Below are 25,844 nucleotides of genomic sequence, written 5' to 3'. Positions count from 1 at the left end.
CTCATAACATCTGGTGCAGTCTCCAAAGTTTAGAGGAGTTTGTAAAGCCAGATCTAAGGAGAAGGAAAAATAATAACAACTTGGCAGGACGTCTGTTTGAAACCCGGCCAAACCACCGCTGTAAAGCTGTGCTTCCTTTTTTATTTTATAAAGAAGCCAAAACCACGAATTTTGGACAGATGACAAGCTTCTCATTCCGGACAGCTTGTTTTCATAAGATAAACTTGTGGTTTGTAACGTTGCAGCTTAAGGGCACCGGGGGGAGCTGAAAACGGTTTATTCCAAGATTATGTAATGGCTCGAAACTTCGGTGGAGAAGAAAAATTCTTCTCTTTTTTTTCCAAATATTTTTATTAATTTTCTTTAAAATGACATACAAACTTACAAACATTTAACATACAATGTAGGGATGTATCATCCCTGCTCTTCTCAAAAGTATAATTGCAGATACAGAAAAAGGAATACACAATTGAATATCTAATTCAATACTACTAATACAAAAAATATCTAATAAGAAAATTTAGTGTCATATAAGAATTTCTAATTAATTTCAAGTCAAGAAAATTCTTTAGGAAAAACAAATTTCTATTCTATCTATATAAACTAGATCTAATATAAATCTTAATGAGGAAAATTCTTCTCAATAGTGATATTATTATTATTTTATTATTATTTATTAGATTTGTATGCCGCCCCTCTCCGTAGACTCGGGGCCGCTCACAGCAATGATAAAAACAATATATAATGACAAATCTAATAGTTAAACTCTAAAATAACAATAATACATTTTGAAAAGTCTAAAAAACAAGGCATATAATATTCTTCTTCTGAAAGGAATTTCACGCCCTGCCAAACCCCAGCCAATTGTAATGGTGAGAGCGAGCCCTTTCGGTTTAGTGGTTAAAGGGCAGATTAGATTTGATTACATTTATTGGATTTATATGCCGCCCCTCTCCGCAGACTCAGGGCGGCTCACGACAATGGTAAAAAACAGTACCTAGTAACAAATCTAATATTTAGCAATCTAAATTACAGTTTTAGGTTAAAAAGTCCAAAAAAAGGGAAACCCCAATATATAAAAAACAAGCACACAATCGAATCATACACAGAAACTACATGGGCAAGGGGGAGATGTTTCAATCCCCCCATGCCTGACGGGCAGAGGTGGGTTTTAAGGAGTTTACGAAAGGCAAGGAGGGTGGGGGCAATCCTAATCTCTGGGGGGAGCTGCTTCTAGAGGGTCGGAGCCACCACAGAGAAGGCTCTTCCCCTGGGTCCCGCCAGACGACATTGTTTAGTCGGAGAAGGCCAACTCTGTGGGACCTATCAACTAGGAGATTGTGAGTTCTAATCCCGCTTTAGCCAGGTGGGTGACTTTGAGCCAATTACCAGGAGACGGTGAGTTCCAGTCCTGTCTTAGGTATGAAAGTCGGCTGGGTGACTTTGGGCCAATCACCAGGAGACGGTGAGTTCTAGTCCCGCCTAAGGCATGAAAGGCAGATGCGTGACTGGGCCAATCACCAGGAGACGGTGAGTTCTAGTCCCGCCTAAGGCATGAAAGGCAGATGCGTGACTGGGCCAATCACCAGGAGACGGTGAGTTCTAGTCCCGCCTAAGGCATGAAAGGCAGACGGGTGACTGGGCCAATCACCAGGAGACGGTGAGTTCTAGTCCCGCCTAAGGCATGAAAGGCAGATGCGTGACTGGGCCAATCACCAGGAGACGGTGAGTTCTAGTCCCGCCTAAGGCATGAAAGACAGATGCGTGACTGGGCCAATCACCAGAAGACGGTGAGTTCTAGTCCCGCCTAAGGCATGAAAGGCAGATGCGTGACTGGGCCAATCACCAGGAGATGGTGAGTTCTAGTCCCGCCTAAGGCATGAAAGGCAGACAGGGGACTGGGCCAATCACCAGGAGACGGTGAGTTCTAGTCCCGCCTAAGGCATGAAAGGCAGATGCGTGACTGGGCCAATCACCAGAAGACGGTGAGTTCTAGTCCCGCCTAAGGCATGAAAGGCAGATGCGTGACTGGGCCAATCACCAGGAGATGGTGAGTTCTAGTCCCGCCTAAGGCATGAAAGGCAGACAGGGGACTGGGCCAATCACCAGGAGACGGTGAGTTCTAGTCCCGCCTAAGGCATGAAAGCCAACTGGGTGGCTTTTGGTCAACTCTATCAACCCAGCGCACCTCACAGGCTGGTGGTTGGGGGAAAAATAGGAGGAATAACAATCTAATAAGAAAATCAATTCACTGAATGGACATGAGTGCATTTTAATTGGTTTTTAGATTTTCAACTTTAATTACTTGGATTTCGACGTACATTGTTCTTTATATGCTGATACAGTGGAACCCCGACATAAGAGCTGCTCTACTTAAGAGCAACTCGAGATAAGAGCTGGGAGGGGAGAGATATTTTTGTTCTACTTACAAGCCCAAATTCGAGATACAAGCGCCAAGGAGCTGTCTCCTGAAGCCAAACGCTAACTTCCGCGTTCGGCTTCAGGAGACAGCTGCGAAGCGGCGCGCGTGTTTTAAAAGGTTGCAGCCGGCCTGGGGGGCTTGGGGGGGGGCTTGCAGCTTTCTTTCTTGCTCTTTTTCTTTCTCTCTTTTACCTTCCCTTCCTCTATTTCTTCTTTTCTTTCTCCTTCCCACGTTCTTCCCTCCCTCCCTCCCTTCACTCATTCCTCTCTTACTCTCCCCTTTCATAAGTTTCCTTGCTTCCTTCCTCTGTTCCTGTCCCTTCCCCCTTTCTTTCTTTCTTTCTTTCTTTCTTGCTCTTTTTCTTTCTCTCTTTTACCTTCCCTTCCTCTATTTCTTCTTTTCTTTCTCCTTCACACCTTCTTCCCTCCCTCCCTCCCTTCACTCATTCCTCTCTTACTCTCCCCTTTCATAAGTTTCCTTGCTTCCTTCCTCTGTTCCTGTCCCTTCCCTCTTTCCTTCCTTCCTTCCCACCCTCCGTCCATTCATTCACCCATTCCTCTCTTGATCGCTTAAAGCCGGTCCCTGGTGCAAAAAGGGTTGGGGACTTCTGTCCTACAGGATTGGGTGGCAGAGAAGTTGAACATATGTAAATTTAAAAGTTTAAGAAAGTTTACAAGTTAAGTGAAAGAAACTTCATTATTCATTTATATGTACATGTACATTTCTTCATTAAAAACATGTCTTTCTGCATAATTTAGACTAACTTTGTGAGTTTTTTGAGGGCTGGAACCAATTAAAATTATTTACATTAATTCCTATGGGGAAAAGTCGTTCGAGATAAGAGCTGCTCGACTTAAGAGCCCAGGTCCGGAACGAATTAAACTCGTATCTCGAGGTACCACTGTATACACACACACACACACACACACACACACACACACACAAATAAATAAATAAATAAATAAATACATACATACACACATACACAAATCCAAAGCCACGAGTCATACTTACTTCTCCTTTACCAGGTAAATAGATCTGTACACCCCGAGCTCCTTGTGCAGTTACTGGGTGAACCAACAATGCATCTCCTGCAAAGGAGACAGTCAATGAGATCTGGAAACTTGGGCAAACCCCTTTTCAGATTTCAAAAACAAGTTAAATTCTGGAAAAGCATCAGCCCCCTTCTTCCTTGAAAAAGGACCCAAATTACTGCCTGTTCTTATTTCCAGTCATACCATTGCAGAGTCCTTGACCTGTGACCATTATTGAGCCCAGAATTAAGATTCTTAAGTTGTAGCAGTCATTAAGCAGAAATCAACAAGGGCCCATTGGTCTGTCTTTCTGCGTTTCTCCCTCTCTCTCTCTCTCTCTCACACACACACACACACGAAAAACTCACCAAGCAGATACTCATCATCAATAGGATACAACGTAGGGTCTTGGGGATATTCCACCCACAGGGGCCTATCAGAGCACAGAAAAAGCAAGAATTAACATGGTCGAAATAAGAAAATATCACACAACTAACATGGTTAGACTGAGAAATGATGCTAAACTAGGTTTAGAACTTCAACTCCCAGAATCCCCTAGTCTGCCTGCTTTAAAATGAGTGGACTTCCACTCCCAGAATCCTCCAGCCTGCATACTTTAATAAGATGGGTGGACTTCCACTCCCAGAATCCTCTACTCCGCATGGTTAAAATGGGTAAACTTCCACTCCCAGAATCCTCTATTCTGCCTGCTTTAAGATAGGTGGACTTCCACTCCCAGAATCCTCTATTCTGCCTGCTTTAAGATAGGTGGACTTCCACTCCCAGAATCCTCTATTCTGCCTGCTTTAAGATGGGTGGACTTCCACTCCCAGAATCCTCTATTCTGCCTGCTTTAAGATGGGTGGACTTCCACTCCCAGAATCCTCTATTCTGCATGGTTTAATATGGGTGGACTTCCACTCCCAGAATCCTCTATTCTGCATGGTTTAAGATGGGTGGACTTCCACTCCCAGAATCCTCTATTCTGCATGCTTTAATATGGGTGAACTTCCACTCCCAGAATCCTCTATTCTGCATGCTTTAAGATGGGTGGACTTCCACTCCCAGAATCCTCTATTCTGCATGCTTTAAGATGGGTGGACTTCCACTCCCAGAATCCTCTACTCCGCATGGTTAAAATGGGTAAACTTCCACTCCCAGAATCCTCTATTCTGCCTGCTTTAAGATAGGTGGACTTCCACTCCCAGAATCCTCTATTCTGCCTGCTTTAAGATAGGTGGACTTCCACTCCCAGAATCCTCTATTCTGCCTGCTTTAAGATGGGTGGACTTCCACTCCCAGAATCCTCTATTCTGCCTGCTTTAAGATGGGTGGACTTCCACTCCCAGAATCCTCTATTCTGCATGGTTTAATATGGGTGGACTTCCACTCCCAGAATCCTCTATTCTGCATGGTTTAAGATGGGTGGACTTCCACTCCCAGAATCCTCTATTCTGCATGCTTTAATATGGGTGGACTTCCACTCCCAGAATCCTCTATTCTGCATGCTTTAAGATGGCTGGACTTCCACTCCCAGAATCCTCTATTCTGCATGCTTTAAGATGGGTGGACTTCCGCTCCCAGAATCCTCTATTCTGCATGCTTTAAGATGGCTGGACTTCCACTCCCAGAATCCTCTATTCTGCATGCTTTAAGATGGGTGAGTCTTTAAGACTTCAATTCCCAGAATGCCCCAGCCTGCATGCTTTAAGATGGGTGGACTTCCACTCCCAGAATTCCCTAGCTAAAATGGCTCCATGCAAAACATGGAACCGGACCAAGCCTTCCCTTCCATCCCTTCTTTCCTCTTCCAACTCACCTCATGACGGGCTGACCAGTCCGGTAAGACTGATAGAAGAGGGTATACCAAAAAGGAAGCAGGGCGTAACGCTCGCGAATGGCCTCCCGGATCAGAGCTTTGTTCTCGTCGCCGAAAAGCCAGGGTTCCCGGCGGGTGGTGTCCACATGTGCATGGGCCCGGAAGAAGGGCTGATAGGCACCGGCTTGGTACCAACGGACCAGCAACTCCGGCTCCGGGTTTTTGAAGAAGCCGCCGACATCGGCTAAACGCAGCGTGAAAAAAAATGGTTGAATTAGGAGAAAATTAGAAAATATCTACTCTTTTTCTGACCGCATGGGAAGGTATATGTATTTATGTGTTTGTGGATCATTGTTTCTTTGTTTTTATATACATATATTTAATAAAGATTATTTTTTTATAAAATGGCCACTACTTTGCATCAGGAAACGATTTGTAGAAAGAGTATTTCTCTTTACTAGATAAATGGTCAAAGCAATGGAAACTACAGTTTAATGTTTCCAAATGTAAAATAATGCACTTCGGGAGAAGGAATCCTCAATCTGAGTATTGTATTGGCAGTTCTGTGTTAGCAAATACAATGATCCCCCGGGTATTGCGACCCCGATCATTGCGAAACGGCTATATGGCGATTTTGCAACCCGGAAGTAAAAACACCATCTGCGCATGCGCGCCCTTTTTTCTATGGGCACGCATGCGTAGATGGCGCTGGGCAGATCAGCTGCTGGGCGGCTTCCCTGGGTCTCCTCTTGCTGGCAGGAGGGTGAGAAGCCCCCCCCAGCACCCGCTCGCCTGCCGTTCGCCCGGCTCGCCCGCCGTTCGCCCGGCTCACCCGCCGTTCGCCCGGCTCGCCCACCGTTCGCCGCTCGCCCGCCCTTCGCCCGGCCAGCCGCCGTTCGCTCGCTGCTCACCCGCCCTTCGCCCGGCCAGCCGCCGTTCGCTCGCTGCTCACCCGCCGTTCGCCCGCCCTTCGCCCAGCCACCCGCCGTTCGCTCGCTGCTCGCCCGGCCACCCGGGTTCGTTTGGCTTCGGGACATGCCGGCGGCGACGTTTTAAAACAGCCGCGCGGCTTCCCAACTGAGTCCCGAAGCCAAACGCGGAAGTTCGCCTTTGACTTCGGGACTCAGTTGGGAAGCCGCGCGGCTGTTTTAAAACGTCGCCGCCGGCATGTCCCGAAGCCAAACGAACCCGGGTGGCCGGGCGAGCAGCGAGCGAAGGGCGGGTGGCCGGGCGAAGGGCGGGCGCGCGGGCAGGCAGGCGGCGGACAAGCCGCGGGCGCGGCAGCAGCGAGGAGTTTGCGTGGGCGGCGGGGAAACCCCAATCTTCGGCTCCTCGCTAGCGCTGCGGAAGTAAAAAAACCATCTGCGCATGCGCAGATGGTGTTTTTACTTCCGCAGCGCTACTTCGCGAAAACCCGATCATTGCTAGGGGTCCTGGAACGGAACCCTCGCAATGATCGGGGGATCACTGTACTTTAAAAGAAAAGGATTTAGGGGTAGTGATTTCTGACAGTCTCAAAATGGGTGAACAGTGCAGTCAGGCGGTAGGGAAAGCAAGTAGGATGCTTGGCTGTATAGCTAGAGGTATAACAAGCAGGAAGAGGGAGATTATGATCCCGCTATATAGAATGCTGGTGAGACCACATTTGGAATACTGTGTTCAGTTCTGGAGACCTCACCTACAAAAAGATATTGACAAAATTGAACGGGTCCAAAGACGGGCTACAAGAATGAAGACGGGCTACAAGAATGGTGGAAGGTCTTAAGCATAAAACGTATCAGGAAAGACTTAATGAACTCAATCTGTATAGTCTGGAGGACAGAAGGAAAAGGGGGGACATGATCGAAACATTTAAATATATTAAAGGGTTAAATAAGGTCCAGGAGGGAAGTGTTTTTAATAGGAAAGTGAACACAAGAACAAGGGGACACAATCTGAAGTTAGTTGGGGGAAAGATCAAAAGCAACATGAGAAAATATTATTTTACTGAAAGAGTAGTAGATCCTTGGAACAAACTTCCAGCAGACGTGGTAGATAAATCCACAGGAACTGAATTGAAACATGCCTGGGATAAACATAGATCCATCGTAAGATAAAATACAGAAAATAGTATAAGGGCAGACTAGATGGACCATGAGGTCTTTTTCTGCCGTCAGACTTCTATGTTTCTATGTTTCATTAGTGCCTGTGCAGGATTAGGGACACCTTTGCTCTTTAAAAAATAAATAAAATAAAAATAATTTTTTAAAGTATATATACCATATTTTTCGAAGTATAAGATGCCTCTTTTTCCCCCCAAAAAAGAGGGTGAAAATCTGGGTGCGGCCTATACTCCGAATGAGTGCTATTATAAATGTAAATTATTGCTAAACAAATGGTAAGTCAAGGACGACCGCTATTCTCAGGTCCTCTGCTTACCTCCGCAGAACGAGATGCCCACTAAACTCAGGCTCAGGCACATGGGAATGGAGATTTTCAGGTGGTCCCACTCGGCTGCGTTGTCCCCTGTCCACACAGCCCCTGCGAAGGACAGCAAGCACAAATTGTAACAACTAACAATGTTGGCGAACTGCCGAAAATATTAGAATGTGCAGAAAAAATATGTTCAGAAAAAAATAGATTAATGTTGGCTATACAGAACAAACTGAATTTTATATGATACAAACCAACAAATATTACATGATATGGGAGCTATTTTATGGATGGCTAGAGAGCCAAAACAGCAGCTGCAGATAAATGGGGATTAGGGAATATATATATACTGCTCAAAACAATAAAGGGAACACTCAAATAACACATCCTATATCTGAATGAATGAAATACAGTATTCTCATTGAATATTTCATTTGCACAACTATTCCATTTGCACAACAGCATGTGAAATTGACTGTCAATCAGGGTTGCTTGTTTGATTTCACATAAGTTTGATTTTACTTGAAGTTATATTCTGTTTTTTAAGTGCTCCCTTTATTTTTTTGAGCAGTGTAGAAAATACGTATTTATTTATTATTAAATTTGTATGCCGCCCCTCTCCGTAGACTCGGGGCGGCTCACAGCAGTGATAGACACAATGTACAATACAAATCTAATAATAGGAAGTTAAAAACCCATAATTTAAAAAAGATGCACACAACACACAATATGTAAAGACAAAGATGTAAACAACATTTTTACTAATATGTTTGATAAGACTATTGTGTTTAATATTATATTCTTACTAGAAGATATGTTAACGGGGAAAATGAATAGGTTTACTGTATTATGTTTCTTACTATCATTTTAAGATTAGAGGATTGATAGCAATGTCGTTTGGCGGGACCCAGGGGAAGAGCCTTCTCTGTGGCGGCCCCGACCCTTTGGAACCAACTCCCCCCCAGATATCAGAGTTGCCCCCACCCTCCTTGCCTTTCGTAAGCTCCTTAAAACCCAGCTCTGTCGTCAGGCATGGGGGAATTGAGACTTTCCCTTCCCCCTAGGCTTATAAAATTTATGCATGGTATGTTAGTATGTATGATTGGTTTCTAAATTGGGGTTTTAAATTAACTTAAATATTAGATTTGTTTACATTATTGCTGTGAGCCGCCCCGAGTCCGCAGAGAGGGGCGGCATACAAATCTGATTAATAAATAAAATAATAAAATAAATGTAATGCATAGTACTGGGAATTTTGATATTTATACCCAGATGACACACTGTTTATTGGAAGATTAAATGTTTAAATTAAAAAAAATTAAAAAATATATTGTACCCCAGCCAAAAAAAACCCACCAACGTTGGTGAACTGCAGTTTCTGAACGGAAATTTTGACAATGAACTCAACACCATCGTCTCTTCCCACAAACTTGGGGGCTTGAATCTGTGACCCACCCCCATTTCTCTCTCAGGCCCCGCTTGGAGGATTCTGCTATGTAGCTACTCCGTCGCTCATCTTTATTCTCCCGCTACTAACCGTAACGTTGTGAACCGGCAAAGAAACTTCGGCTCAAGACGAAGGGACGCTCCAGGCCGCCAGACCGCTGCACCTGACCCTCTGCGGTGGCCATTTGCTGCCAGGAAGAGGGGGGGGATAAAGAGATGGTTATTCAAAGTGCCAAAATTTGGATCCGGCCTCAAACCTCAAAGGGGTCTAGGAAATAAAGGGAGCTTTGTGTTCAGAGCCTCGTTTGGATTGAACGGGTCCAAAGACGGGCTATAAGAATGGTGGAGGGTCTTAAGCATAAAACGTATCAGGAAAGACTTCACGATAAATGGTCAAAGCAATGGAAACTGCAGTTTAATGTTTCCAAATGTAAAATAATGCACTTGGGGAAAAGGAATCCTCAATCTGAGTATTGCATTGGCAGTTCTTCTCCGAGTCTTAGGAGAGGGGCGGCATACAAATCCAAATAATAAATAAATAATAAATAAATAGTTCTGTGTTAGCAAAAACTTCAGAAGAGAAGGATTTAGGGGTCGTGATTTCTGACAGTCTCAAAATGGGTGAGCAGTGCGGTTGGGTGGTAGGGAAAGCAAGTAGGATGCTTGGCTGCATAGCTAGAGGTATAACAAGCAGGAAGAGGGAGATTGTGATCCCCTTATATAGAGCGCTGGTGAGACCACATTTGGAATACTGTGTTCAGTTCTGGAGACCTCACCTACAAAAAGATATTGACAAAATTGAACGGGTCCAAAGACGGGCTACAAGAATGGTGGAAGGTCTTAAGCATAAAACGTATCAGGAAAGACTTCATGAACTCAATCTGTATAGTCTGGAGGACAGAAGGAAAAGGGGGGACATGATCGAAACATTTCAATATGTGAAAGGGTTAAATAAGGTCCAGGAGGGAAGTGTTTTTAATAGGAAAGTGAACACAAGAACAAGGGGACACAATCTGAAGTTAGTTGGGGGGAAAGATCAGAAGCAACGTGAGAAAATGTTATTTTACTGAAAGAGTAGTAGATCCTTGGAACAAACTTCCAGCAGACGTGGTAGATAAATCCACAGTAACTGAATTTAAACATGCCTGGGATAAACATATATCCATCCTAAGATAAAATACAGAAAATAGTATAAGGGCAGACTAGATGGACCATGAGATCTTTTTCTGCCGTCAGACTTCTATGTTTCTATGTTTCCATGAACTCAATCTGTATAGTCTGGAGGACAGAAGGGAAACGGGGGTCACGATGGAAACATTTAAATATGTGAAAGGGTTAAATAAGGTTCAGCAGGGAAGTGTTTTTAATAGGAAAGTGAACCCAAGAACAAGGGGCCACAATCTGAGGCTAGTTGGGGGAAAGATCAGAAGCAATGTGAAAAAATGTTATTTTACTGAAAGAGTAGTAGATGCTTGGAACAAATTCATTCATTCATTCATTCATTCATTCATTCATTCATTCATTCATGAGATCTGTATGCTGCCCCTCTCCGTAGACTCGGGGCGGCTCACAGCATACAATAAGACAATTCACAACAAATCTAATAAATTTTAAAAAACATTTAAAACCCCCATTATTAAACCAGTCATACACACAGTCACACCATACATAAATTATATAGGCCCGGGGGAGGAGACATGGTTGGTAAATCCACAGGAACTGACTTTAAACATGCCTGGGATAAACATATATCCATCCTAAGATAATAGAATAGAATAGAATAGAATAGAATAGAACAGAATAGAATGTTATTGGCCAAGTGTGATTGGACACACAAGGTATATGTCTTGGTGCAGATGCTCTCAGCGTACATAAAAGAAAAATATACATTTGTCAAGAATCATGCGGTACAACACTTAATGATTGTCATAGGGGTCAAATAAGCAACGAAGGAAATAGTCTAAGGGCAGACTAGATGGACCAGGAGGTCTTTTTCTGCCGTCAATCTTCTATGTCTCTATTTATTCAGACCCTGAGCTGGAACAAACCGAACGGAAACGACAGAAATCCACAGTAACTGAATTTAAACATGCCTGGGATAAACATATATCCATTGTAAGATAAAATACAGGAAATAGTAAAAGGGCAGACTAGATGGACCATGGGGTCTTTTTCTGCCGTCAGTCTTCTCTGTTTCTCTGTTTCTATGCCTGGGATAAACATATATCCATCCTAAGATAAAATACAGGAAATAGTAAAAGGGCAGACTAGATGGACCAAGAGGTCTTTTTCTGCCGTCAGTCTTCTATGTTTCTATGTTTCTATGACACCCACCACGTAGAATCCGTAGAGGTTGTGGACATCGCGATGCTCCCAGCCCCCTTGGTGGACGGCGTCCTTGTGCATAGTGACCTCGGGGCCGTTGAAGACCGAAGGCTCGTTCATGTCATTCCACGTGAAGAGGTTCTCCATGGAGCCCTGGCGTCAAAGGAGAAGCGAGTGACAGGGAGACGCTGAGGAGCGGAAGGAGGGTCTAAACAAACCAGGGAGCCCACCCATCCTACCTCGTACTGGTCGTAAGCAAACATGCTGGACCACCAAGAACGCATCTGGGAGTTGGTGAAATCCGGGTAGCCGGCTGACCCTGAACAGACGCAGACAGAAAAAGGACTTAACGTTGGCAGAATGGAATGAATATTACTAGTTTCTGTTTAACTTGTACTTGTGGATCTTCTCCGGGTCCCGTCAACTAAAGAATGCTGCTTGGCGAGACCCAGGGGAAGAGCCTTCTCTGTGGCGGCCCCGGCCCTCTGGAACCAACTCCCCCCAAAGATTAGAATTGCCCCCACCCTCCTTGCCTTTCGTAAGCTCCTTAAAACCCACCTCTGCTGTTAGGCATGGGGGAATTGACACCCTCTTCCCCCTAGGCCTTTACAATTCTATGCATGGTATGTATGTATGTATGTATGTTTGGTTTTTTATATTAATGGGTTTTTAATTGTTTCTAACATCAGACTACTATTGTACATTGCTTTATTGTTGCTGTTAGCCGCCCTGAGTCTCGGGAGAGGGGCGGCATACAAATCCAATAAATAAATAAATAAATAAATATTTTAATCTTGTATTTTAAATTTTATGCTGTGCTAGTAGCTGGTTACCTCTGCTTCGCCACGGAACTATGTGATCGGGCTTGATAAATTGACAGTTAAAGCTTGAAAGTGAGTGAGTAGTTACGATCGGGCTTGATACAGTGGCACTTAGAGCTTGAAAATGTATGTAGAATGTGTAACTCCTTAGAATGAGAGCTTGTTAATCTAAGGCAACTGGCAGTTGGAACAGAGTTCGTTTCAGGTGGGGAGAGGGAGCGTGTTAATCTAAGGCAACTGGCAGTTGGAACAAAGTTCTTTTCAGGTGGGGAGAGGGAGCGTGTTAATCTAAGGCAACCGGCAGTTGGAACAGAGTTCTTTTCAGGTGGGGAGAGGGAGCGTGTTAATCTAAGGCAACTGGCAGTTGGAACAGAGTTCTTTTCAGGTGGGGAGAGGGAGCGTGTTAATCTAAAGCAACTGGCAGTTGGAACAGAGTTCTTTTCAGGTGGGGAGAGGGAGCGTGTTAATCTAAAGCAACTGGCAGTTGGAACAGAGTTCTTTTCAGGTGGGGAAAGGGAGAGTGTTAATCAAAGGCAACTGGCAGTTGGAACAGAGTTCTCTTAAAGTGGGGAGGGAGACTAGAATGTCTAAACTCCCAGCATGCAGGTCAAATGAGTCATGTACCAGTCACCCCCATGCCCAGTTTAGCAAAGGGGTAATACCAGAACGTGTTAATCAAAGGCAACTGGCAGTTGGAACACTGTTCTTTTCAGGTGGGGAGAGGGAGCATGTTAATCAAAGGCAACTGGCAGTTGGAACAGAGTTCTCTTAAGGTGGGGAGAGGGACCAGAATGTCTAAATTCCCACCATGCAGGCCAAATGAGTCATATACCAGTCACCCTACGCCTAGCTTAGCGAAGGGGTAGTATCAGAGCATGTTAATATAAGGCAACTGGCAACTGGAACAGAGTTCTTTTCAGGTGGGGAGAGGCAGTAGAACGTCTAACTCCTTGTATTTTAAATTTTATGCTGTATACTATGCCTAAGATGCTTCTGGCATAGATAAAGGGGAAAAAAGATGTTGGGTTCAGTCAAGGAAACAAGGAAACCCATGAGAACCTATGGAATTCGGAAAGGCTTCAGGAATGGTGTCCATTCATCAAATGAGTCTAAAATGCCAACCTGGAGACTCTTCTCATCCAAAACGTGAAGAGAAGGTTGGGGTTTCTGGATTTCTGGCTTAAGAAAATCCAAAAGAAGTTAAATAAATTGGTTATCAGCATTCTGGAAGCCCACCAGTGGCATTACACCTTACTCCTGCTCAAAGGGTTAGCTCAGTTCCCAGGAAGAAGTCAACCCTCTTAATAGAATAACAGAGTTGGAAGGGACCTTGGAGGTCTTCTAGTTCAAGCTCAAGCAGTAAAACTTATCCCGTTCCAAACAAATGACTGCCCTGACTCATCTTGAAAACTTCCGTTGATGGAGCACCTACAACTTCTGGAGGCAAGCAGTTCCACTGGATAACTGTCCTCACTTCCAGGACGCTTCTCCTTAGTTCCAAGTTGCTTCTCCCCTTGTTTAGTTTCCACCCATTGCTTCTTGTTCTACCCTCGAGTGCTTTGGAGAATAGATTTGACTCCTTCTTTGTGGGAACCCCAGAGATATTGGAAGGCTGCTATCACGTCTCCCCTGGTCCTTCTTTTCACTAAACTACCCATGCCCAGTTCCTGCAACCGTTCTTCGTATGTTTTAGCCTCCAGCTCCCTAATCATGTTGGCTGCTCTTCTCTGCACTCTTTCCAGAGTATCAACATCTGGAGGCATCCTACAATTTGTTTTTTTCCTCACCTGGCCAACACCAGCCTTCATAGTCGTTCCCATCCTTGGTCTTGACATACAAGTCCCGGGAGCGAATTTCATTGTGGATTCGGTAGCCTGTGTCGACTTTGATGTGAGGGTCTACAATGCTCACCATCTGGGCGAAGGGCGAATAAAATAGATTAAGTCCATGGGTGATGGACTTAAGCGGTAGCATTAATATATATCTATCTAGTCGGTGACCCCCATGGAGACAAATTGCACCAAATCTACTTTTAGTTTGGTATCATAGATCATGGCTATCAAAATTCTGGGGTCCCTTGGTGCTCCCCTGAGCCTGGTTCTTTCCTCGCAGACGTTTTATGACCCAAATAGACAACGATATCAGTGCCAGAAGGGAATGGGCTTTGCAGGAAGAGGAGTTCGCCTGGTGCACCAGTTACGGCCCTATCTGGACCGGGAGTCACTGCTCACAGTCACTCATGCCCTCATCACCTCGAGGCTCGACTACTGTAACGCTCTCTACATGGGGCTACCTTTGAAAAGTGTTCGGAAACTTCAGATTGTGCAGAATGCAGCTGCAAGAGCAATCATGGGCTTCCCTAAATATGCCCATGTCACACCAACACTCCGCAGTCTGCATTGGTTGCCAATCAGTTTCCGGTCACAATTCAAAGTGTTGGTTACGACCTATAAACCCCTTCATGGCATCGGGCCAGAATATCTCCGAGACCGCCTTCTGCCGCACGAATCCCAGCGACCGATTAGGTCCCACAGAGTTGGCCTTCTCCAGGTCCCGTCGACTAAACAATGTCGTTTGGCGGGACCCAGGGGAAGAGCCTTCTCTGTGGCGGCCCCGACCCTCTGGAACCAGCTCCCCCCAGAGATTAGAACTGCCCCCATCCTCCTTTCCTTTCGCAAACTTCTTAAAAACCCCCTCTGTCGTCAGGCATGGGGGAATTGAGACATCTCCTCTGGGTCTATACAGTTTATACATGGTATGTTTGTGTGTATGTTTGCTCTTAATAATGGGGTTTTTAGTGTTTTTTAAATTATTAGATTTGTTTTACATTGTCTTTGTTGTTGCTGTGAGCCGCCCCGAGTCTGCGGAGAGGGGCGGCATACAAATCTAATTAATAATAATAATAATAATAATAATAATAATAATAATAATAATCAGAAAATAAGAGTTGGAGATCTTCTAATTCAATTCCCCTACTCAAGGAGGAGAATGCTATTTCCAGGTGTGCTGGACACCCTGTGAAACATCTGCGTGGAAATCACCAAGCTCAGAGACCTCCAAGCTCCCCCCACCCTGACTGTCCCCCACTCCACACATCTCACTCCCTTCTAGCACTGATGACGTTCTCTAGCTGGTTCACGAGATGTCAAAACCCACCAAGCTCCGAGACCCCACACTCCAACCTCCCAACTTACAAACCGTCTCGTCTGCTCCCACCCAAATCTGTGGGCCAACGGACAAGGGGTTCGGAAACGCCCCAAAACCCCAGGCAGATTTGACGGTGGTGTTTCCCCTCCTCTTTTACCTTCCTCCTTTTGGCGGCTAGCTGCCTAAGCATCTCCAGCGGGTGGGGGAACTTGTTGGGGTCCCAGGTGAAGTAGCGCTTGCCGTCGGTGTGCTCGATGTCCAGCCAGATGACGTCGTAGGGGATGTCGTGCTCGTCGAAGCCGTTGTCCACCGCGGCTACGTCTTCCTCGTCGTTGTAGTTCCAGCGGCTCTGGTGATAGGAGAGGGCGAAGAGCGGCGGCAGAGCCTGGGTGCCTGGAGGAGGGGAAGCGGAGAGAGGATCTGGAGCTGGCGACAACCTCTGAGATTTTTTATTTATATTGTTTAAATATTTTTTAAATTATTTTTCGTAAACAAACCTAACAAACACAACATATAACACTTAGTGGAGCTACAGTCGCTCCGCTCAGAACAGAAGTCATCATTATATACAGTGGTACCTCATGCTACGAACCCCTCGCCATACAAACAACCCGAGATACGAACCCAGGGGTTAGGATATTTTTTGCCTCTTCTTACGAACGTTTTCCGTCTTATGAACCCGCCCCCGCCGCCCGGCTGTCGCTTTTTGAAACAGCCGGGGGGCTTCTCGGCGACCTCCCGAACGCTGGACTCGGAAGTTTGGCAAAAGTTCGGGTTCGGGAGGCTGCCGAGAAGCCCCGCCGCCCGGCTGTCACCTTTTGAAACAGCCGGGGGGCTTCTCAGCGTCCTCCTGAATGCCGAACCCGGAAGGTCGGGTTTGGCGTTCGGGTTCAGGAGGACGCTGGGAAGCCCCCTGGCGGTTTCAAAAAGCGACAGCCGGGCGGCGGGGCTTCTCGGCGGCCTCCCGAACCCGAACTTTTGCCGAACTTCCGGGTTCGGCATTGGGAGAATGCTGAGAAGCGCCTGGCTGTTTCAATTGAAACAGCCGGGCGGTGGCGTTTTTTTCCGTTGGTTTTTTTGTTGTTGCACGGATTAATTCATTTTACATTGTTTCCTATGGGAAACAATGTTTCGTCTTACGAACTTTTCGCCTTACGAACCTCCCCTGGGAACCAATTAGGCTCGTAAGACGAGGTATTACTGTATATATAAAAAAGGAAAGACCTTATTGTTGTTTAACACCGTCTATAAAATATATGAAAATATCTATTATAACATAGTAAATAAAAACACATCTAAAATTTCCCCCTTCCTTGAATGGTTTCTGAAGCAGATTCTTTTATCCGAAGACGAGGAAGCTACTCGGCCTTACGGAACCCTCGATGGCAGAGTTCGGAGGACGGGACGGTCCATCCCAGCCTTGTTTCGTCCCCCGAGATCGCCCCAGATTCCCACCCAGCTCACCTGTGAGGGATGCGTACTGCTTGAAAATGTCCGCAGGTGAAGGTCCCAGCAGAAGGAAGACATCTATGATCCCGCTCTCCGACATCCAGCGAACGTCTGTCTGGGGGGTTTCTCCTCCGCCTTGTATGTAATCTAGCATCTGCCCAAACATGGTCTGCAAGAGAGGGTAGGCAGGGAACGTTTCAGGGTTAGTGCTTCTCGGACCTTAGCAGCTTTACGGGACCGCCTTCCGCCAGCCAGCCGATTAGGGCCCAAAGGGTTGGCCATCTCCGGGTCCCGTCGGCCAAACAATGCCGACTGGCGGGACCGTGTGGGAGGGCCTTCTCTGTGGTGGCTCCAGCTCTTTGGAACCGGCTACCCATGGAGATTCATACCGCCCCCACCCTCCTGGCCTTCCAGAAAGCCTGGCTTGGAGCCATTGAGTAATACCGGCCTAGAAGTAATGAAAGCTTTTACCTTTGGAGTTTTAAACTGTTTTCAATTGTTTTTACTTGTTGTACGCCACCCAAAGTACAGTAGGAGTTGGGCGGCTTATAAATTTGATAAATTAAATTAAAAATACTTGGAACTCCCAGAATTCCCCAGCCAGCAAGGTTACTGTGAATCAAAGGTTTCTAAACTTGACAACTTTAAGACTTGTGGATTTCAACTCCCAGAATTCCCCAAGCCAGCTAAGTTACTATAAAATCATAAGTTTCCAAATTGGCAACTTTAAGACTTGTGGACTTCAACTCCCAGAATTCCCCCGCCAGGCAAGGAGCAGGAAGTCCCCGAGTCTTAAAGTTGCCAACTTTGGAGACCCCTGAAATAAATAAGCTCTGCTAAAAGGAACTCCTCAAGGGACGAACGATTTGTTTAGCAAGCTCTCAAAAGTTACAAACCCTGAAAAAAGCGATTTATGGCCACTGTTCACCCTTTATGATTGGGGCCTTCTAATTCGCTTTATAACAGTATGACTAACTTAAAAACTGCAGCGATTCTCTTAAAGAATCTAAAATGGGGGGAAAAAATGTCGCTTAGCCACAGACGTTTTGGGCTCAATTGTGGCAACCAAGGACTACCTGTATAACCCAGCAATAGAGTCCACGCCGCTTATCTATCTATCTATCTATCTATCTATCTATCTATCTATCTATCTATCTATCTATCTATCTATCTATTAGATTTGTATGTCGCCCCTCTCCGCAGACTCGGGGCGGCTAACAGCAGTAAAAAAGACAAATATAACATGTTGTGTTTGGGCCTGGGCCAGCTGTTGCGCCCACAGATGGGAGAGACGCGGCACAAAGTGAAATGCGAAAGCCTGGCTGACAGCCAGGAAGACGTGCCAGACAGCCAGGAGGATGAGGCCCACTGGGACGCAGGATTCAGCAGACAGCCCAGGGGATTTGGCATGCAGTCCCTCAGACAGTCTTTCGTCCCTGGGTTCTTCTGCAGACCAATATATTGATCTGCGTAGCCGAAGAGCTATGCAAAGAAGGGATCGCTTTAAGGAGTATTACAAGTCATTATAGGAGCACCTGGGCTGGGTGTGGTTCTTATACTGAGGGCTGGGTGTGGTTCCCTTAATGAGGGCTAAAGGGATAAAAGGGAACAAAGGCACAAGGCAAACTGTGGCTGTTTATCTGTGTTATTTTGTGGTTCCTCCCCTGAAGTTTCTGTTCCGTGCTGTTGGAGTTTTCAACCCAGCTTTTTCAGACAAGTGGGTGGTGAAAGATCTGGGACTTGCTGTTTGCTCCAAAGATTCAAAAGGAGTCCTGAAACGTCTTTGCTCATTCCAGGTTGTCTTTGTTTGTTTTTTCCTGTGTTTTTGTATGCGGCTGAAGTAAGCCTTGCACTATCATTGTTTTTGGACACTAAGAACTGTTTTGAGTAACCCTTTTTTGTTTATAAATATATACAAGTTTGCTGATTAGCAGAGCACGTGTATGTTTGATTTTTTCCCCCTTGGACTATTACGCATTGCCTGAGCCAGTCAGGCAGAACATAACAAATCTAATATAAAAAGTAATTTTAAAAACCGCAATTTAAGAGACCAATCATACAAACAGACATACCATGCATCAATTTTATAAGCCTGGGGGGAAGGGAATATCTCAATTCCCCCATGCCTTACCTTCCCAGCCGTGTTGGAGGTGATGTCCACCCAGGTCTCGGCTGCGTTGAGCCAAAATATGCCAAGGGTGCGTTGGGGATTGTGAGCTAACAACACCGGGACCGATCCATAGAGCGCCATTGGATTGTAGAGTTCATATTGGAAGACGTCCAAGTTATAGAGACGATATGGATCCCCTCCCCTGCCGAGATGCGATCATTAAAGCAGAAGAAAAAAAACTGCCTAAAGAATTTATATTTATAATAATAATAATAATAATAATGATAATGATGATGATGGTGATGATGATAATAATAATAATAATAATAATAATAATAATAATAATTTATTAGACTTGTATGCCGCCCCTCTCCGAAGACTCGGAGCGGCTCACAACAATTTAGAATCTAGAATAGAATAACAAGAGTTGGAAGGGAACAGTGCAGTCAGGCGGTAGGGAAGGCAAGTAGGATGCTTGGCTGCATAGCTAGAGGTATAGCAAGCAGGAAGAGGGAGATTATGATCCCGCTATATAGAGCGCTGGTGAGACCACATTTGGAATACTGTGTTCAGTTCTGGAGACCTCACCTACAAAAAGATATTGACAAAATTGAATGGGTCCAAAGACGGGCTACAAGAATGGTGGAAGGTCTTAAGCATAAAACGTATCAGGAAAGACTTCATGAACTCAATCTGTATAGTCTGGAGGACAGAAGGGAAAGGGGGGACATGATCGAAACTATATGTTAAAGGGTTAAATAAGGTCCAGGAGGGAAGTGTTTTTAATAGGAAAGTGAACACAAGAACAAGGGGACACAATCTGAAGTTAGTTGGGGGAAAGATCAAAAGCAACATGAGAAAATATTATTTCACTGAAAGAGTAGTAGATCCTTGGAACAAACTTCCAGCAGACGTGGTTGGTCAATCCACAGTAACTGAATTTAAACATGCCTGGGATAAACATATATCCGTCCTAAGATAAAATACAGAAAATAGTATAAGGGCAGACTAGATGGACCAGGAGGTCTTTTTCTGCTGTCAGTCTTCTATGTTTCTATGAACCTGGAGGTCTTCTAGTCCACCCCCCTGCTTAGGCAGGAAACCCTACCCCACTTCAGACAAATGGTTATCCAACATCTTCTTTAAAACTTCCAGTGTTGGAGCATTCACAACTTTTGGAGACAAGCTGTTACATGGGTTAATTGTTCTAACTATCAGGAAATTTATCCTTAGTTCTAAGATGTTTCTCTCCTTGTTTAGTTTCCACCCACTGCTTCTTGTCCTGCCTTCAGATACTTTGGAAGAATAGCTTGACTCCTTCTTCTTTGTGGCAACCCTTGAGATATTGGAAGGCTGCTATCATGTCTCCCCTGGTCCTTCTTTTCATTAAACTAGCCATAAAACCAGTTCCTGCAACTGTTCTTTATATGTTTTAGCCTCCAGTCCTCTAATCATCTTTGTTGCTCTTCTCTGCACTCTTTCTAGAGTCTCCACATCCTTTTTGCATCGTGGCGACCAAATCTGGATGCAGGATTCCAAGTGTGGCCTTACCAAGGACTTATAGTGGTATTAACACTTCACATGATCTTGATTCGATTTATTTTATTTTATTTATTATTTGGATTTGTATGCCGCCCCTCTCCGAAGACTCTATCCCTCTGTTGATGCAGCCTAGAACTGTGTTGGCTTTTGTGGGCAGCTGCTGCTCACTTGCTGGCTCATATTTAAATGGTTGTCCACTGAGACTCCAAGATCCCTCCCACAGTTACTACTGTTGACCTGTGCAATTTGTTTTTCTGGTCTAAATGTAGAACCTTACTTTTTGCACCACTGAATTTTATTATGTTTGATAGTGCCCAATGTAATAGTCTAGTCTCTCTATATACAGTATTCATTTTCTATCCCTTCATAAAATTTCACCCATACATTATAACAGACCTGGGAAAAATGCAGCCAGAGGGCCGGATGTGGCCCGTCCACTGTCTGTGACCGGCCCGTGGAGGTCGGTCAAAGTTTTCTACATAAGAACTGGGTGTTCAAGATTTAATATATAATATATAATTATATATATAATATATAATATACTGTATAATATATAATATAATAAATATAATATAATATATAATTATTTATAATTTATAATTATAATATAATTAAATCAGTTCTACCCAATAATATACAGTATTGGGTAGAACTGAGTTAATTATATTAGTCCGGACCGTATATGCCGTATTCCAAGTGTGGCCTTACCAAGGACTTACAGTGGTATTAACACTTCATGTGATCTTGATTCTATCCCTTTGTTGATGCAGCCTAGAACTGTGTTGGCTTTTTTGGCAGCTGCTGCACACGGCTGGCTCACATTTAAATGGTTGTCCACTAGGACTCCAAGATCCCTCTGCTGTTGAGCAAGGTACCACATACCCTATACCTGCGCATTTTATATATTTTGATTTCTACAGCCGCCCGTCTCAGCAAATCACTATTGGCAGCTCCCAATTTCAAAAACATACATAGGCAGCCCTTGAAATGTAGTTCATTTAGTGACCGTTCGAAGTTTATTTGTTAAATTTATTTGGCGTCCATCTGGACACAAGGAGACTCTGGGAGCCTACCACATTAAAACAATACAGTTCTTGACTTGCAGTGGTTTGTTTAGTGACCACTGAAAGTTACCACGGTAGTGGCAAAAACCTGGCTCGGGACCGTTTTCCACACTTGGGACCGATGCACCAATGCCATTGGTCACGTGATCGAAATTCGGAGCCTTGGCAATGGACTCATATTTAGAACTACCATATGTTAAAACATTTTAAAACTATTAAAACCCTAAAAACCCCACACTGGAATGTCTAATTTGAGCATCTACAAAGAATTTAAAGTCTACGGAGAGGGGCGGCATACAAATCTAATAAATAATAATAATAATAATAATAATAATAATAATAATAATAACTTTCAATCTGGCGTGATAGCAAACTTCGTTGGATATCCCACCGCTATCTTAACCCCACCATCACCAATTTTTTCCAGTTCCACCAGGAGACATATCATAGAAACATAGAAACATAGAAGTCTGACGGCAGAAAAAGACCTCCTGGTCCATCTAGTCTGCCCTTATACTATTTCCTGCATTTTATCTTAGGATGGATCTATGTTTATCCCATGAATGTTTAAATTCAGTGACTGTGGATTTACCAACCACGTCTGCTGGAAGTTTGTTCCAAGGATCTACTACTCTTTCAGTAAAATAATATTTTCTCATGTTGCTTATCCCCTTGCAGGTGACCCCAGAGACCCCAAACTTACTCTGTGGTTCGAAGACGGAGATTATCTGCGTGTTCCGGGATGCCGTAAACGTTCTCCACTCCCGGGAATGAGAAATCGAGCCCAACCGATGTTGGTCCTGTAAGACACAAGAAGCCGAGAAGGAAAAAGGCTGCGAGGTCACTCTTGAAACATCAAACCACGATCCAAGTCGTCTGATTTGAAGTGACCCCACTTGATAAAACTGGGGTTTGCAAGCGGGCATCGGGTCAGAAGGTGTAACTCGAAGCTGGGTTGTGAATTCCAGTTAAGCACTCCGAGATTTGGTGTTCCTGGGAAGTCAACGCATCCGATGCAAAGCGGGATTTTATTCTTGGGAATAAATTGAAAAGGGACAATTTGGGAGGGAGGGAGAGAGGATGGGAATGAAGGAGAGAAAGAAAGAAAAAATGAAAAAGATGGATGGATGGAACAAAGTGAGGGATGGGGGAGGGAGGGAGGAAGAAATGAGGGAGGGAAGGAAAGAAAGAAGAATGAAAAAGATGGATGGATGGATGGAAGGAAATGAGGAAGGAAAGAAGAATGAAAAAAATGGATGGATGGATGGAAGGAAATGAGGGACAGAGCAAGGGAGGGAGGGAGGGAGGGAGGGAGGGAGGGAGGGAGGGAGGGAAGGAAGGAAGGAAGGAAGGAAGGAAGGAAGGAAGGAAGGAAGGAAGGAAGGAAGGAAGTGTTCGGAAACTTCAAATCGTGCAGAATGCAGCTGTAAGAGCTATCATGGGCTTTCCCAAAAATGCCCATGTAACACCAACACTCCACAGTCTGCATTGGTTGCCGATTGGTTTCCGATCACAATTCAAAGTGTTGGTCATCACCTATAAAGCCCTTCATGGCACCGGACCAGGGTATCTACGAGACCGCCTTCTGCCGCATGAATCCCAGCGACCGGTTAGGTCCCACAGAGTGGGCCTTCTCCGGGTCCCGTCAACAAAACAATGTCATTTGGCAGGGCCCAGAGGAAAGGCCTTCTCTGTGGCCGCCCCAGCCCTCTGGAACCAACTCCCCCCGGAGATTAGAATTGCCCCCACCCTCCTTGCCTTTCGTAAGCTCCTTAAAACCCACCTCTGCCGCCAGGCATGGGGGAACTGAGATATTCTTTCCCCCTGGGCCTTTACAATTTATGCATGCTATGTTTGTTTGTAGGGATGTTTGGTTTTACAATAAGGGTTTTTTAGTTGTTTTAATATTGGATTTATATGATGTTTTTTATTACTGTTGTTAGCCGCCCCGTGTCTACGGAGAGGGGCGGCATACAAATCCAATAAACTCCTTAAGACCCACCTTTGCCGTCAGGCATGGGGGAACTAAAACACCTCCCCCTTGCCCATGTTGTTTTGTTGATTGATTGACTGTGTGCCTGTTTTTTATATATACTGTTTTTTATGAGATTATTAATTTAAATTGGAACTGGATGGGCATTGGATTTGTACTGTACTGTACTGTTTTTTATTATTGTTGTGAGCCGCCCCGAGTTTGCGGAGAGGGGCGGCATATAAATCCAATAAACCTAACCATAAACCATAAATAAATGAATGAATGGAGGGAGGGAGGGAGGGAGGGAAGGAAATGAGGAAGGAAAGAAGAATGAAAAAGATGGATGGATGGATGGATGGAAGGAAGAATGGAAGGATGGATGGAAGGAAGGAAGGAAGGAAATGAAGCAAAGAAGAATGAAAAAGATGGATGGATGGATGGAAGGAAATGAGGAAGGAAAGGATAGAAGAATGAAAAAGATGGATGGATGGATGGATGGAAGGAAATGATTGACGGAGCAAGGGAGGGAGGGGGGATAGAGGGAGGAAGGAAGGAAGGATAATCAGAGCTTATTCAGACCCCAGGAATCAAAATAACGGGAGGTAGCAGTGCAGGAAAGGAATATATAACTTCCTCTGGCTGGGGAATTCTGGGAGTTGAAGTCCACACATCTTAATTTAAAACTGCAGAGGTTGGGAAAAAGCTGATCCTTTTTTTCAGCCTTCCCGGGGATGATTTTTTTTAAAAAAAAAAAGAACAAGACCCCCATCATGTTTATTGGGAGATTACTGTAATCCCAAGGAAGGTTTTGCAATTATAATTTTCTCCTTCCCATATTTACAAAGGGGGGGAGAGGAGAGATAATACAGATAAATAAAGCTTTAAAAAATACAGCGCTCTTCTTACCATTGGGTTTCTTATCCGTGTGGGTCTTAAACGTTTCTTCCCAGGATCCCAGATCCTCTTCAGCGTCCTTTTGGGGGGCATCCTCAGGCTGTGGCAAAGGGGGGAGAAAATGGTAAAAGGTTGGCACGATCCAAAAATGGCGTTGAAAGTATATAAAGTAAATCGTCCTAATTTTTAAAATGGGCAATTTAAGGTAGGCATGGCTATTTTAAGGCTGGGGCCCAATTTCAGTTTGTAGTACAGGTCGTCCTTAACCCACCATAATCATTTTTCCTATTAGATATCTCCTTCTCTACTTATGATTGGAACTTTTGTCGCCTGCATCTTTACGATTTATATTGTTTCTATTTAATTTCCTAGTACGGTTTATGTCAATTTTAAGGGTGGCATCTTACGATTTATGATGAATGCATTTTTATGACAATGCGTGATTTCTCACAACTTGTATGTACGCCCCTGGAGACAAATTCCTTGTGTGTCCAATCACACTTGGCCAATAAAGAATTCTATTCTATTCTGTTCTAATCCTTCTTTATTCTATTCCATTATTCTATTCTCTCTATCTATTTCCTACTTTTTTTCCTCCTTCTTCTGCCTCCCATCTTTCTCCTCTCCCCCTCCTCCATTTCCTCCACCAATTTCTCTTCCCTCCCTCCTTTCCTTCCCTACATCTTTTCCTTCCTTCCTTCCCTGCCTCCTTCCATTTCTTTCCTTCCTTCCCTCCCTTTCATTTCTTCCTTCCCTCCCTCTCTCCCTCCCATTCTCCCATCCTTCCTTCCTTCCCTCCCTCTTTTCTTTCCTTCTTTCCCTCCTTCCCTTCCTTTCCTTCCTTCCCTCCCTTTCATTTCTTCCTTCCCTCCTTCTTTTCTTTCCTTCCTTCCCTCCTTCCCTTCCTTTCCGTCCTTCCCTCCCTTTCATTTCTTCCTTTCCCCTCCCTCTTTTCTTTCCTTCCTTCCTTCCCCTTCCTTCCCTTTCATTTCTTTCTTCCCCCCTCCCTCTTTTCTTTCCTTCCTTCCCTCTCTTTCATTTCTTCCTTCCTTCCCTCTCTTTCATTTCTTCCTTCCTTCCCTCTTTTCTTTCCTTCCTTCCTTCCCTCCTTCCTTCCCTCCGTCCCTTCCTTTCCTTCTTTCCCTCCCTCTTTCCCTTCCTTTCTCCCTCCCTTTTCTATCTTCTTTCCTTCCTTCCTTCCTTCCTTTTCTCCCTTCCCCCTCTCCTTCCCGAGTTGTTCCTTTTCCAAAGTCCCCCCCCCCCAAACAATCCGCTTTGCGATGTGTGACTTCCCAGGGAACACCAAACCCCGGAGTGCTTAACCGGAATTCACAAACCGGCTTCCGGTATCGTCATTCTGGCCTCCCCTCCCTTCCTTCTTCCT

At 44.7% G+C, this 25,844-nt stretch overlaps 1 protein-coding gene across 2 annotated transcripts in view; it reads right to left on the bottom strand.

Moving 5' to 3' along the window:
- The window catches only part of GANAB (glucosidase II alpha subunit), a 54,007-nt gene that overhangs the window by 13,689 nt on the left and 14,474 nt on the right, over positions 1 to 25,844 (bottom strand). For both annotated transcript variants that reach the window (XM_070766524.1, XM_070766525.1), the window contains 13 exons: positions 24,473 to 24,560; positions 22,295 to 22,391; positions 19,007 to 19,187; positions 16,891 to 17,044; positions 15,584 to 15,819; positions 14,067 to 14,193; positions 11,698 to 11,777; positions 11,468 to 11,611; positions 9,225 to 9,321; positions 7,694 to 7,795; positions 5,276 to 5,519; positions 3,825 to 3,889; positions 3,437 to 3,513 (listed from right to left, as the gene is read on the bottom strand). In XM_070766524.1, the coding sequence (XP_070622625.1) occupies positions 3,437 to 3,513; positions 3,825 to 3,889; positions 5,276 to 5,519; positions 7,694 to 7,795; positions 9,225 to 9,321; positions 11,468 to 11,611; positions 11,698 to 11,777; positions 14,067 to 14,193; positions 15,584 to 15,819; positions 16,891 to 17,044; positions 19,007 to 19,187; positions 22,295 to 22,391; positions 24,473 to 24,560 (1,692 nt within the window). The remainder of the gene's footprint in view (positions 1 to 3,436; positions 3,514 to 3,824; positions 3,890 to 5,275; positions 5,520 to 7,693; positions 7,796 to 9,224; positions 9,322 to 11,467; positions 11,612 to 11,697; positions 11,778 to 14,066; positions 14,194 to 15,583; positions 15,820 to 16,890; positions 17,045 to 19,006; positions 19,188 to 22,294; positions 22,392 to 24,472; positions 24,561 to 25,844) is intronic.

The sequence above is a fragment of the Erythrolamprus reginae genome, chromosome 13 (assembly GCF_031021105.1).
Source record: "Erythrolamprus reginae isolate rEryReg1 chromosome 13, rEryReg1.hap1, whole genome shotgun sequence".
Taxonomy (NCBI): domain Eukaryota; kingdom Metazoa; phylum Chordata; class Lepidosauria; order Squamata; family Dipsadidae; genus Erythrolamprus; species Erythrolamprus reginae.
This window is presented reverse-complemented; position numbering and strand designations above follow the sequence as displayed.